A 15,846-nucleotide genomic window follows, 5' to 3' on the forward strand; every position below is an offset into this window, starting at 1 on the left:
TCTATTAAGTTGTGTTTATCTATAGAGATGTGACAATAAGACAAGAACACATAAATATAAAATTGTGTTTGACAGATGAGATATGGACAAAGATATTATGTTTAGAGACATTGAATTAGTGTATTTTATGTCCATTCTGACAGAAAAGATATAGAGACACTAATAAGAGACACAATTTATTTTTTATTTTTTTTATTATTCTTATTAATTTTTTATAATTATCATTTTTATTATTATATTTTTTTTTCAATTTTTTTGAATAAAAAAAGAAAATAAATTAATTTTTCATAATTTCTTCTATTTTATTACCAAATAGAATATAAGAACACTAAATTATATAATCTGTCTTTTATGTTTCGTTATTAGTGTCATGTCTTATAATGTTCTCAAACAAACGCAGACTTAAAAAAAGTCTACGGGCCAACAACTTTTTAAATTCTAGTCAGCATGTAACCAACAAAAGAAAAAGTGAATAATCTCACACCATTAAAAACATTATTGATAGTTACTTGATAACTACAAATCACGAAAGTTGTTGGTCCTAGCACTCCTCGCCAGACTTATTCCATGTGATTATATCCTTATTGTGTGATCGGTCCCTACCGTTCCTTCCTAGCCTCCAACTTTTGGCTAATTTGATTCCGCATTCATATAAATGTTGTTTCAGTTGCGAAGTTTGCAATAATCAAAGGCCAAAGGATATTTGATTTAATTTCCCAAACAAAATGAGAGTACCAAGCTCTGTCCTCTGTTATTTCCTTTCCCTTCTTCTTGCCTGCTGTGCCGCAAAAAAGGTGATATGAGTCATTGCAATTCACACTCTTCACATCTTTTATTTATTTATTTTGTTGAACTAGAAAGCAAATTTTCTAATGTTCTCTCATCTCTACTGTTTTATTGTGGTTCTAGTCTTATGTAGTGTACATGGGAGCCCACTCACATGATCCAGCACATCTGTCTTCTCTTAATTTCGATCACGTCACGCACTCCCACCATCAGTTTCTTCAATCTTTCTTGGAAAGGTATTATAATATGAATTTGGATCTTTTAAATTTTAAATTTTCACTTTACAAGATAAGATGTGATCTCTCACTATTAAATATTTTTTCTTAGTTTCATTTATAAAAGAAATAGTGAGAAATTATATTAATATATAATATTTCTATGTATATCTAAATTATCCATTAATATATTCTTTTGTTTCCTTCCTTGTACGTAGTAGTTATGATGCAGCCAAAGAATCTATCTTTTACTCTTACACAAGGCACATAAATGGTTTTGCTGCAATCTTGGAAGAAGAAGTAGCAGCTGAGATCGCAAGTAATTGATGAGAACACTATTTTATGCATTCTCTTTTGTTTTAACTTTCTTTTTTATATTTTTTTTTGTTTCTTTAGCATTAACGATTTTTTTGTAGTTTCTTTATTTGACGAAACTGCGTCATGGTTGTAGGGCATCCGAAAGTGATATCAGTGCTCGAGAATAGAGAGAGGAAACTACACACGACTCGGTCATGGGAATTCATGGGGCTGGAGCAAAATGGAGAAGTAACATCGAACTCAATATGGAAGAAAGCAAGATATGGTGAAGGTGTTATCATTGGAAACTTGGATACAGGTCAGTGCATTAGTGTCAGCGTCTATGAATTTATGGCTTTGATTATTACTATAATTATTAATTAATTATAATAGATAAGTAATAACCTCTTGATCTTGATCGTTGACTCTTACACACAAGCACGAAATACACGTAACATGTTTTTTCATGGGTAGAAATTTAGGTGCAGTCGACTTTACGTGAAGTTAATACTTGAGAGTCGTTGAATGATTTGATTGATTTGACTAAATTTATCAACTTCACGTAAAGTCAACTTCAGCTGAATTTTTACCTTTTTCGTTGAGAAGTGTTAGTAAATCAATATATTTTATGATTTCTAATTAATTATTATTAATATTTTTAATAATATAAAAAATATTTTTTTAATAATTAAATATTGACTAAATTTTAATAAAAATACGGCGCTTTCAATTTTTTTTTTTTCTTTTTCATTATCTCTGATCTATTATTTCCCACCAGCTTCTAATGATATTTTTTTTGGAGTTTTATTTATTATTTCAAAAAGGTTGATTCCGAAATTTTTCACTCAATAACATTATTATTCTCTCTGGAAGGTCTAAACTTTTGTTTGTAACATTTTATAATTTTTTATATTAAAATTTAATTATTTAGATATAATTTTTGTCTAAATAAAGGATAAACTATTAAAATAATATTTAAAAATTTATATTGTTAATAAAAATAATCCTAAAACTCAAAATCGATAATAAACTCTTAAAAAATTAAAAAATATGATAAAAATAATTAAATATTAAATATATATTATTAGAAAAAAATTTAAAAATTATATTTTGATATAATCTTTTGTAAGCATTATTAGAAAAATAAGATATTTTTATTTAGCCAAATAATTTTCTTTATTTTTTTTAAATGATTGGACTTTTCTATAAAGAATTAAAAAAGGTTTGTAGATCAAATATTACTCAAATAGATAAGTTATTTGCTAAATACAAAATTTATTTGTTATTAATAAAATATAATTTTTTGTTATATTTTTAAATTATTCAAAAACTTATTTATAATTCGTATCTTTCGGTGTTAATTTTGTTAACTGTATAAACTTTATGGTACTCTTTTAATAGTTTACCTAAAATAAATAACAAAAATACTTTATATACACTAAAAATTCACCACTATATATTTGTGTAAATTATATAAATTAATTTACATATTTTTTCAATTAATAACCAGCTACCAGAATAATAAATCTGTTCTATTAGAGTAATTAAATTTATTTACAGTAATATAATAAAAATTTCGAAATGCCAAATATATAATATATAGATATATAATGATTGCATTTTTATGTATATATTGCATGATTGAATAAATAAATAAATATACTAATTTTTAATATACCAAGATTTTAAACTAACATATATTTTAAAATAAGAGGAGTATATATTTGTTTTTCACTTTTTTGTTAATTAATATTCTATGGATATTCTTATATATATATACCAGTAACTTTAGATAATATAATTAAAAAAATATTAAACGGTTTGTTTAATTTGACCGTGATTAGACTATAAAATCAGAAAAGTTACTACTAAATACATATTTAAAATTTCTAGAAAGAAACATTTTTCTTTTAATTAACAATTAATAACCAATATTCTATGGACTTATTAATTCAAGGTCCCACAAGGAGAACATTTTAAACTTTTATTCTATCCAATTGATTAGAACTTTAATTTCAAATCTGTATATATACCACTTTTTTTTTTTTAATTAGTAAATGTCTTTTGTTAAACACTTGAAGATGTTGCAAAACCTTTACAAGTTGGATCAGAGTAAATGATTAAATTATTGACTAAAGTATTTTTAAAATTTATTAACAACAAAAACATACATACACCTCCAAAACATTTTAAAATATAACAAAAGTATTTAACTATTAAATATATTTGTTTTCAAAAAAAAAACTTAAAATATCGGATGTTGATTTTTTATAACATGATTAAAAAAATTAAATAAGATGTTTTTATCTTTAAAATTTGTGATTTTATGCTAAATAGATTTTTTTTTATTTTTTGGTAAATGGCGAATAATATAAAAAAAATGAAAAGAAAACCTAAAAATCTACCTTTTATCATTTTTTAAATAATTATTTAAATATTCTCACAAAATGTTGAATCAAATACTTAAACGATTTATCAAAAATAAAATTTATTTTTCACATATAAAAGACTGTATTTTTTGTTCTTTTTATAAAATATTTTAAAAATATTTTATCGTTAATAAATTTAGAGGGTATTTTTGTCCAACATGTGATAAGTTGAAGATATTTTTAGGAGTTTATTCGTTGGATTAATATGAATCATTCATGTTACATGACTAATAGTTTTATAGTCAATGTATAATGAATATAAATAAAAAGAATAATCTTTCAAATAAAAAATAGTTTCATTTGGATATATATCTATCTCAGGCACTATTTGTACACAGGCTATATCTTGAATAACACCATATATAGTTCCAAAGGGGGAAATTGAGCAAATTTTGTTAATATTTTCTTTTTAGTAGCTGCAATAAATATGAGTAGATACCTATATAAGGAAATGAGATTGTGATAATTTGTATGCATAGTTCACTTGTGACATTTTTCAGGCTGCATGTGAATTTGGTTGCAGCTGTTTGGGCATGTACGTAGTTTTTTTTTTTTTTTTACTAAAGATAGGTGACTCGAATCAACAACCTCTTAATTGAGTATAAGGAGATTATGCCATTTGATCTATGACTCATTGGCAGTATGTTGTGTTCTTTATGATAGATTGGTTGATATATACCATCTCATTTTATTTGTGTGAGTCTCTAATGAATATGTAAATGTTGCCCAAGAAACAATTAGCATTTGAAAGATAAACAGAAACTAAGAGACGGAGATTGAAAAATAAAAACTGAAATAAATCTCAATATTGTATTTAATGTAAAGTGGAAGACAGAGACTAAAATAAAAATAAAATTTTAATTTAATTTGCATAAAAGATAAAGTTGGAATTAATTAATTAAAATAAGAATATTTTAAATATAAAATATTATTAAAATTTCTTTGTCTCTACAAATTTCAATCACTATTTTTTCATTTTTTAGAAGTATTAAAATATTAAAATTTAAAAAATAAAGACTAAAATTTTCTTAATTTTCATTCTAATACCTCAAAATAAACGTTGCCTATTGCTATATACTTTACCTCCATTACCTTTTCACGGTAATAGCAACTAGTAAGAGGTAGTTAGCATATAAGAATGAATATAAAAGAAAAAATAACACTATAAAATTTATAAAAAATAAAATAACTTTCTAATAAATTTTTTGTTAAAAATTTAAATTTTAAGCAAATAAAAAAATTAATATCAAAATCAAATTAGTAATTTCAAAAATATAACAATATTTTTCAATAAAAATAACACTTTTAATTTATATCAAATATCAAAATTTTAATACGTAATAATTTATCTACTGAACAAAAATTGAACATCTTTATTTAAAAACGTAACAAAAACGTTTTATTTTAACGTCTTTGTCGGAATATCCACCTAAACAATTGCTACTTAATGATAGCCGTGAAACGTGTGTTTACGAGAACAAAAAATTGGACCATGTTGCTAAGCTTGATGAGACCCTAATGAATAGAATCTTCGATTCACATTCTCTAGTATTTATATATCTTTATCTTTATTGGTCCACACGCTACTCACTTTTTGGTCTCACTGTGTCTTGTAGGGGTTTGGCCTGAATCTGAGAGCTTTAACGAGAAAGGGTTTGGACCGATTCCCTCAAAGTGGAGAGGAATATGTGATCATGGATCTGATCCTACCTTTCACTGCAACAGGTATATATAATAATATTTTCTTTCTTCTTATCTATATTCATATTTTCTTTTTCTCTTTATTATGCCTTTTTTTTCGTTTATTTATTTTGGATGTTTAATTATTTGTTAGTCTTTGTAATTTTATTAAATTTATAATAATTCTATTAGAGAATTAATTAGAAATGTAGTTAATTAAAGTCTAGAGTCAATTAGTTAAAAAACAAATTTATTATATATATAGTCTTTATTCAATTTTTTTTAAAAATTTATTATTATTTAATTAATTTAAATGCATACTTTTATTTATTAGTTGATAAAAAAATCAAGAAAATTATTTGTCTTTTAAAAACTAGGATTTATAATAAAGCGTATGGTAAATTAAGGTTTACAAATTTAGTTTTAAGAATGAAGAATTTGAACTATAATTACAACGCAATATTCCTAAGAACAGAACAAGACACTAATGGACAGAGACACAAAATTTTGTGTTTTTATATTTTGTTTGGTGAAAAATTATAACAAATTATAAAAATTCAATTTATTCTCATTTTTTTTCATTCAAAAATTTTGAGATGAAAAATATAATAATAAAAAATATAATTATAAAAAATTAACAAGAATAATGAAAGAAAAAATAAAAAATAAATTGTGTCATTGTTAGTGACTCCGTGTCTTTTCTATTAGGATGGACACAAAATACACTAATTCAATGTTTCTGAAAACATTGTCTCTCTCCATGTCTCCTCTGCCAAACATGATTTTGTGTTCTGTCTCTATAAACAAATACAACCTAAGAGAACACTAAAACGACATGTTTTACTATTATTCAAGAATTATTTTGTTTTTGTTTTTTTTGTATATGTGGACGCTTAATTATCATGTATATGAATTAACATGTTAATCTACAGATTTTATTAATAAAAGATGCTAAAAATTAAATTAAGAATTGATTTAGCTGATAAAGATAAATACTAAAAATTGACGTGTATATTAATTTTTTTTAAATTATAATATTTATTTTTTTAAAAATTTTGAAACTGATTTAGATAATTACCATATAATTTTTTTCTTTTAACGCGCATTAGATATTATGAAAAGGCGATAATTTTGACATCGTGAACTTTGTGCTGCCTATCAAAAAAGGTGTAATATCCACTCCACTAAAAGGCAAAGCTTATAGGTAACAGTATATTCTAAGTATCTTATCAGTTATCACCAATTCTTAATAGCTAATTTTACAAACAGGTAGTGTGCGACGCTTTATTCTCGGGGAATAAAGAAAACGAAACATCATAAAGCTTTCAAGCGATAATGCAAGGCTTAAACAAGTGAAGGTTTTTATTTTTTTAATTATTATTTAACAATGAAGGGAAACGAGAAACTAAATAGTTTTTTTTTTTTTGGTGACTAGAAACTAAATAGCTTTGGATAGCTAAAATCTTGATGCAGCTAGGCAGAATATTTTGTATTTTTTTTTGTAACTGAAATAAATTAAATAAAAAAAATAAAACAAAAAATTTGTTTAAATAGAGGGACCGTCTTTTTTAAAATTACTCTTAACCATCTCTTAAAATGAAAAAAGCTATACATAAAAAAATTGTTAAAAGAAAAATATTAGAATAGAGGCCATCAAAATTTGTTATTTTTGTCCATCACGTAGTTATTAATTCAATTATTTTAATTTAGTAATTCAATAACATACTTTATTCCAACCGACAACAAAAATTAACAAATTTTAATGGTTATAATCCAATATTACTAGTGACAATATCCATTTTATAAAGAGAAAAACTCTAAACGGCTCTTGACAATTATCTCGAAAGACAACAAGACACTCCGTAAAAAAAAAATATCCTTTTTGATCCTTGATATTTATTTTTATAAGACTAATTAACCCTTGTATCTAGGGCTGCACACGAATCGGATTGGATCAGATATAGCCTAAAATTCTATCCGATCCGCACTGCACTCATCGGATCGGATCGGATACAATATCCGCATTTTTTCTAGACCAAATCCGATCCGATCCAATCCGCATGCTTACGGATCGGATTGGATCAGATACCGGGTATATCTGCATAATTAACAAAAAAAATTATTTTAAGATTCTATTTGGCTATTTTTACAAAAAATACCATAAAATTTATTTTTTACCTGTTTAAGCCTATTTACTCCTAAAATATTATCAATAAAAGTTCTCTTGAATAACAAAAAAAAAACACAAGATTTAAGTTTAATTATTCTAAGTTGAAGTACAACATAAAAAATTAAAAACAAGATATCATAAAATTCATATCACATTAGGGTTTACTTTCTTAAACTGTGCTATTTATATGAGACGTGCGAATATGCGGATTTGCGGATCGGATCCGCGGATATCACTGCTAAATCCGCAATCCGATCCTACTATAGTACGAATCGGATAATATCCACAAAATTTTGATCGAATGCGGATATTGTTCGATTCATGTACAGTCCTAGTATCGATATTGACAGAAAGATTAACCAGTCCTACAAAATTAAATATCAAAGAGCCAAAAATATAATTTTTCTTTTATTTAGAGGCTTCATAACTCTTAAAAAAAATCATCAGAATTAAAATTGGGTATTCATTCTTTTCTAAATGAAAACTTGGATAGTATTAACACGGGAATGAATCTCTCAATTTTTTTAACAATTGAGAGAATTAAATGTGATTTTTTATCATTTATTTTTTAAGTAAGACCAATAATAAATATAAAAAAGAGAATAATAAGGGGTTAAAAACCACACTTTACCCTCTTAATTTTTTTTAACAGTTGAAAGGATTCATTCCCATACTAAGACTGCTAACTCAATAAATTTGACCACAACTCTCTCAAATTTAATTATTATGCGTTTAGCAAGTTACTGAGACCTAGCTACTCCTCATTAATTCATATCTAGTTCTGATAATTCACAAATCTGAGGCTATTCAAAAACTCATAAATCTGTAATATTTGGTACATGAATTCAGGAAGTTGATCGGAGCAAGGTACTTCAACAAAGCATTTCTTTCGGCTGTAGGAAAAGTGAATGGGTCAATAGAAGAGTATGAGTCACCAAGAGACATCGAAGGGCATGGGTCCCACACCCTCTCAACAGCTGCGGGCAACTTCGTTGCGGGAGTCAGTGTCTTTGGCCAAGGCTATGGCACCGCCAAGGGCGGCTCGCCCAAGGCACGTGTGGCGACATACAAGGTTTGCTACGGCGGCTACGGCTGCTTCGATGCGGATATGATGGCGGCCTTCGACATGGCCATCCACGACGGCGTGGACGTCTTGTCGGTGTCGATTGGTGGCCCTCCTTCTCCATTTTTCAATGACAGTATTTCCATTGGGTCCTTCCATGCCGCCATGAATGGCATTGTGGTTGTTTGCTCCGCCGGCAATAGTGGCCCTTTTGATGCTTCTGTTGTGAACCTTGCGCCTTGGCATATCACCGTTGCTGCCAGCACCATGGATAGGGCGTTCGCTAGTTATGTTGTCCTTGGCAACAACATCACCATTAAGGTTTCTCTTTAACTTTAATCAGTGCTTGTTCGGGCGTCATTGTTTTCATAAAAAAAAATTTTTTTTATTATTTTTTTTTTATTTTTTAGTGTGTTTGATAAATTTTTAGTAATAAAAGTAAAAGTACTAGAAAAATAAAAAAAAATCTTTTTTGAGAAGCTGTAATTTAGATTTTTTTTAAAAGAACTTTTTCTCTTAAAAACAAGATCTTTTTCATCTAATAAATAAACAAAAAAATACTTTTATATCGTTATACCCAAACATAATTGATAGATAAAAAGATTTTTTTGCATGAGATACCCAAATATAAAATTATTTTTACTTTCTATAAGATTTTTAAAAAAAAATAATTCGAAAAAAGATCTTTTCTTAGAAGCTCACCCAAATATGCTCTTAATCCTCATTATCAATTCATTTAGGTGAAAACTCAGGTGCAATCAACTTCACGTAAAGTTGATATCTAAAAGTCGTTAGATGAAAATTTAGTCAAATCATCTATCGACTCTCAAATATCAACTTTACGTGAAATCGACTACACCTGAGTTTTCACCGTTCATTTAAAGTCGGTTTGAAATTTTTCAAAAGTTATGTTAAATATAGGTAGAAAATGAAAATATTAAATAAGGTGAACAATAGATATATCGGATCTGCAATTCATGAATACTAAATAAGTATAGTTCATGTATAATATCTTTATCTCGTAATAAAATATTAAAAAATTATCAAAATTTATTATTTTTTATTATTAATTAGTTATTAATATTTAAAGATATAAAATAAAATATATTATTAAATTATTATATTAAAAAATAGATTAAATAAATTGAGTTAATGACTAAGTAACCGTAACATTTCTCATCCATTTTATTAGCGTCATGATCCTTTCGTATTTGTGGTTTTCTCTAACTTTGAACTAAAAAGGGTAGCATCTCATGGGATGTTCACATAGTTTATATTGTGTGAGTAAATAGTATACAATGTCAAAGGAGAATGTTGGGGATAATAATTTTGTTGAACAATATGAACAATCACCAATTAAATAAAAATATACTACATTTTTAAATTAATTTTTTAAATTTTAATATTAAAATAACCATCTGTATGCTAGTAAAATGAATATTCAATATATTTATTATTTACATTGTTTAATATTTTTATTGTTTACCTATACTTTTTCAACGTGAAAATACACTTGTATGGTTTCATTTGTAGGGTGAAAGTTTATCCGCTTCAAAAATGGCGCACAAGTTCTACCCAATCATTAAAGCTGCAGATGCTAAATTGGCTAGCGCAAAAGTTATAAATGCGTAAGTATCAAAAAGTGATCAATAATGTGATTATTGTTGTTTTAATTTCGTTATGTTACTAACATCATTTTTGTTAATCTCTACTAATTCTTATTTATAATTGTATTTAATAGAAGTGTCTTTATTAATGTGTCTAATAAAAATATTTTTTTTATATCTATGTTTAATAGAAGTATCTTCATAAATATATTTTTTAAATATGTATTTTTATATATGTATTTAAAATATAATTATTAATTATTTTTTGTAATAAATTGAGAGATAATATATTAGTACTTAGTAGCCTATATTTATTATTTTTCTGAGTCAAATCAACATTAGAATTTTACTTAAGCATAAAACTAGACTTGGGAAATAAGATTTAATAATTCTTTTGGTTTTTATACTTTTATTAAATTTATAATTAAATTTTTATATATTTTTTTAATTTAATTCTTATATTATTTTTATATTAAAAATATTAAAATTAATAAAAAAATTAATATGATAAAAAATTTAATTAGATTTTTAGTTATATATACGTTTAATTTACAGAAAAATATTTAGTTAATTCTAATATTTTTTACACTAAAATAAACCTAATTACAAAATTAAAAGTGGTATAAAAATTTAATTAAAAATATATAAAAATTTAATTACAAATTTAATAAAATTATAGAAATTAATAAATTAACTAAACTAAAATAATATAATATTTAGGTGTACCCAACTAACACTCAAAAAGAGTTTTATAAAGAGTTGGACTGAATTTATAAGAATGATCCAATTGAATTATGCAGTGAGTTGTGTCTGGATGGAACACTAGACCCGAAGAAGGTGAAGGGAAAGATTGTGTTGTGCCTCCGGGGATCAAGTCCAAGAGCGGAGAAGGGAGAGGAAGCTCTTCTAGCAGGTGCCGTGGGAATGGTTCTTGCCAATGATAAGATCGATGGGAATGAAATATTAGCCGATCCTCACCTCCTTCCTGCCACTCATGTCAATTTCACTGATGGTCTCGCTATATTTGATTACATCAACTCCACCAAGTAAGTTATCTACCATTTTCATCTTAAAAAATGCAAAAGAAAATATATAGAAAAAACGATAAATAAATTTTTAATTTTTTATTTCGAAGACAAATAAATAATATAAAAGAGTCTTTCACTTTTTATAATGTGAGACATTTAGACTTCGTTTGCTTGATTATTGATGTATAAAATGGACATAGACACAAAAACACAGACATTAAAAATATAGATATAAAATATTAGGGGTGTTATCGGTTCGGTTCGGTTCTTATAAACACACAACTGTTCGGTTTGCTACTTTTACAATAATCGAACCGAACCGAACTGAACCAACAGCGGTTTGGTTCAGTCGATTTTTTCGGTTTTTAATATCTAATGAGCAAAATATGAATAACAGTAATTAGAGGTTTAAAATAGTCAATAAACTGAAATAATAAAAGTAAAACATTGAAATGATTAGGGGTTGGGGATTTTTGTTGTTAGGTTAAAAGTTAAAATGGTTAAAACATTAAAATGGATGCATATCTTCGGTTCGGTTCAGTTTCTATCGAGCCATCCGAAAACCGAACTGAACCGATCGGTTTTGTCAGAAAAAACTAAAAAAACCGATTTTTTCGGTTTTTAAATCAGTTGTTGTAATTTTTGGTTCGGTTTGCGGTAATTTTCGATCCGGTTCGGTAACTTATACCCCTATAAAATATTTGTGTCTATGTATTATGTTTGGTAAAAATAATAAACAAAACACAAATATTTGAAAAAAATTAAAAGATTAAATTACCCTTTATTCAAAAAAGGTTTGAAAAGATAAGAGGACAAATTTTGAAAATTTAAAAATTGAATAAGGATAAAAGAGTAAAAAATTAGTATCTCACAAGTTGTGTCTCAATGTCTCACCAAATTGGAGGTACATAAATTTAATATCCATCCGAGTCCTCCCGTGTTTTTTTAAAATATGTGTCTCACCAAATCAAATAGTAGGCATATGTCACTGTGTGCATGTGTCATTGAGACATAAATATCAACCAAACACTACCTAAATCATTTTAAAAAGACTTATTTATCTTTATATATTTTAAACAGAATAACTTAAATATCTCACGTTACAAAAAGTGATAGATTTTTTTTTATTTCGATTAATTAGAAATTCATATATTTTCTAATTAAAAAGTCTAAAATTTCTTTGTCTTTTTCTCAAATATATAAGAACTTTTTAGTTTCTGCATCTGTGTCTATCTCTACAACTATATATCCCATGTATTTAGTAGAATCATGGATCAAATTTAACTGCTTGAAGTTTATTGCTAGGTTCCCAGTGGCTTATATTACATATCCAAAGACTTTGTTACATACTAAGCCAGCTCCTTTCATGGCTTCATTCTCATCAAAAGGGCCTAATATCCTTGTACCAGAGATCCTAAAGGTGTAATATTTTGCTTAATTGATGAATGTTTCTTCCAAATTTGTTGTCAAATATCTAAACACTTTTTGGTTTCAATTTTTCAGCCTGATATCACTGCACCAGGTGTGTCAGTTATAGCAGCTTACACAGAAGGCCAAGGGCCAACCAATCAGGAGTTTGACAAGCGTAGGATTCCTTATAACTCACTCTCAGGCACATCAATGTCTTGCCCTCACATTTCAGGCATCGTTGGATTGTTGAAAACCATGCATCCGTCCTGGAGTCCGGCGGCTATTAAGTCTGCAATCATGACCACGGGTGAGAAAATCTCAATTTTGCCTCGCTTAGAGTAAATGTTAAGATTACAAAATGAAAAAGTTTTCATTGGAAATATAAGGTTAAAAATTCAGGTGCAGTTAATTTCGTATGAAATTTATAGTTGACAACTATTAAATGATAATTTAGTCAAATTTATCAAATTATTTAACGACTCTAAATTATTATCAACTTTATATAAAGTGAACTGCACCTGAGTTTCCACCAAGATTTAAGTTTCAATGAATTTATTCTGTATTTATCAAATAAAAACATTTGAATATGTTATCTATATTATTTTTTATTAGTTTAATATTGATGGTAATTAATTCACTTTTTAATTTAGATGTGGCTGAAAAAATGGTGTAGGAAGCAATTATGGAATGTATAGGTGCTTTACGCAGGAACAAAATCGGATCGTCCGATTTTTGGGAACACAAATCGGAGGGTCCGATTACTTTTGCCAAAATTTAAAATTTCTTTTCCACACTAATCGGACTGTCCAATTAGTAGGCTTAATTTTTTTTACAAAGAAATCGAATGGTCCGATTTCTTTATCCTTATTTCAGAAAAAACTGTCCCACATCCATGTTTAACATCCACATTCTCCACAACAACGCATAACACACACATCCTTCTCATATCCAAAAAAAATAAGCCTAATAATTAGTTAAGGGTACATAAAATTTTTCATTTTTCTACTTTTCATTCGTTAGAAATTATCAAAATGATAAGAATCAATTTTTTTCTCTCTCAACTTTCATTCTTTCTCTCTCTGTTCTAGTTCGTCAAACCATTAACATCACAGCTTGAATAATTTAGGATATGAGATTTTCTTCAAAATCTTTCTACTAATAGTAAACTTATTATGTGTCTTAAAGACACACCTTAACTAAACCCTTTTTGTTTAAACCATTTGCATTTGTGCTTGCAAGTACTGATTTTGCTGTGCTACTTTTCAGCCACAACACTAGATAATGAGGCAGAGCCACTGCTAAATGCTACATATGGCAAGGCAACACCATTTAGTTATGGGGCAGGGCATGTTGATCCCAACAGCGCAATGGATCCTGGCCTTGTTTATGACACAAAAATCGATGATTACTTCAACTTCTTATGTGCTTTAGGCTACCACGAAAAACAAATTTCCTTGTTTTCAGAAGGTCATCACTATAAATGTGCAACGAATTTCAGTATCCTCAACCTCAACTATCCTTCAATCACAGTTCCAGAATTCCCTGGCTCACTCACACTCACAAGAACCCTCAAAAACGTTGGTGCTCCGGCTACATACTTTGCTCAAGTTCAAAACCCAAGCGGGATCACTGTTTCTGTCAAGCCTAACATACTGGAGTTCAAAGAGGTTGGTGAAGAAAAGATCTTTGAAGTAACCCTGAAGGGGAGGCAAGGAGAAGCAAGAAATAATCATTTCAAATTTGGAAAACTGATTTGGACAGATGGCAACCATTATGTGAAAAGTCCAATTGTCGTCAAGTCTAATTGATTTGGTGCATGCATTATTGCAAATTGTACCATACAGCTTCCAAATTTGTGGTTTAGAAAGTTTTCATGTACTGTTGTTGATGGAAAAATAATGATTGCATAAGAGAATAAAAATGTGAACCAAATAGACTTATAGCTTGGTTGGTATTTCTTGCGATTATCGTTCGCTTCTTAATATCAAATTCTCAATTTCGGAAAAATAGCATTCGCTCATCTAGCAAGTTATCGATTTGAAGAAAAAGTGGTATGCTTGGAAGCAAGAATTTCGCAATGGGATGCTCCAAAAACATGACAAATTGTGCATCAAATAATCATAACTAAACCTACAATTAGAGGAAAAGTGGTTCATGGAGACAACAATGAAAGAAAGATTGTTTGTATTGTTATAGTCACCAAGGCAGTGTTTAGACTCTGTCTTTTAGACACAAAAAGAGAAACACAAATACACAATAAACATAAATACACACAGTAATACATAAAAATAAAATATGTGTTTAATAGTCTTTTGATTTATTATTTAAATTTATGTAAGATGTTAAAAGGTGTTGTAGAGAAATTGATTTTTTTACAGAAAAAATTTTTATAGGGTAAGAAAGATGAGAGGAATGGTATGACTTTAGTTAAGTGGGAAGTGGTGCAAACTCCTAAAAGGTTAGGTGGATTAGGAGTCAGTGATACTATGATTCGCAACACAGCTCTTCTATTTAAGTGGTGATGACGCTTCTTTGAGGAGGAGTGTTTGTTATGAGAGAAGGTGTTTGTGTTCATGTAATAACTTGAATCCAAATGAACTTCTGTCCACCTAAGAACTACCTGCTAGGAGATTCGTCGAAGGATATTTGTCAATTATAGTTCACGAATCAATAAGTTAGACAGAAATTGATTATTGGATTGTCTATGGAAGCGGTGATGGGAGAGGAACTAGATTCTAAGAAGATATTTGGCTTCTTGGAGGTTATTTGAAAGATCATTTTTCAAGATTTTTCTCGATTTCAAACCAAAGAGGATCAGTGATACGAGATTGTAGGTTTTGGAATGGGTTTGAGTGAATATGAAACTTCAAATGGAGGTGAGATCTGAGCTAATGAGAGTTGAATCTAGTGAACCAGCTACACGATACGTTAAGGTATTTTTTCTACTAACTCATTTGTGTAGGTGTTGCAAGCAGAATTGGTCTTAGAGGATGTAACAAGGTACAACTTTACTAGGACTATATAGAAAGGACTAGTGCCACTAAAAGTAAAATTATTTGTCTGATTTGTTTTGACTGACGGGATCAATTTAAGGAGAGACTAAGTCGGTTTGGGGTTATTAATCAACAAGATAATTTATCACCGCTTATTTCTTGGTTGTA

General features: G+C 27.8%; 1 protein-coding gene across 2 annotated transcripts; it reads left to right on the plus strand.

Moving 5' to 3' along the window:
- Nucleotides 1–611: 611 nt before the first annotated feature.
- LOC107638295 (subtilisin-like protease SBT5.3) lies at nt 612–14,652 on the plus strand. Of its 2 annotated transcripts, none has more exons than XM_016341506.3 (11): nt 612–794; nt 910–1,022; nt 1,223–1,320; nt 1,453–1,617; nt 5,344–5,452; nt 8,427–8,961; nt 10,174–10,268; nt 11,048–11,293; nt 12,581–12,695; nt 12,779–12,992; nt 13,952–14,652. In XM_016341506.3, exons 1-11 carry the CDS (start codon nt 726–728, stop codon nt 14,491–14,493), a joined length of 2,301 nt encoding a protein of 766 aa, XP_016196992.1. In that variant the 5' UTR covers nt 612–725; the 3' UTR covers nt 14,494–14,652. The 2 variants fall into 2 exon arrangements, with proteins under 2 accessions (XP_016196992.1, XP_016196991.1); XM_016341505.3 differs by having other exon boundaries at nt 613–794; nt 1,220–1,320.
- Nucleotides 14,653–15,846: the final 1,194 nt, after the last annotated feature.

The sequence above is a fragment of the Arachis ipaensis genome, chromosome B4, assembly GCF_059453495.1.
Source record: "Arachis ipaensis isolate K30076 ecotype BB chromosome B4, ASM5945349v1, whole genome shotgun sequence".
In the NCBI taxonomy this organism is placed as follows: Eukaryota; Viridiplantae; Streptophyta; class Magnoliopsida; order Fabales; family Fabaceae; genus Arachis; species Arachis ipaensis.

What these genes read in the sequence shown, in the direction of transcription:
- LOC107638295 (XM_016341505.3), top strand. Translation starts at nt 726, where the DNA reads ATGAGAGTACCAAGCTCTGTCCTCTGTTATTTCCTTTCCCTTCTTCTT. An exon ending in CATTGGAAACTTGGATACAG is followed by an intron (nt 1,618 to 5,343) that starts GTCAGTGCATTA and finishes TGTGTCTTGTAG; the next exon opens with GGGTTTGGCCTGAATCTGAG. An exon ending in GCAACAACATCACCATTAAG is followed by an intron (nt 8,962 to 10,173) that starts GTTTCTCTTTAA and finishes TTTCATTTGTAG; the next exon opens with GGTGAAAGTTTATCCGCTTC.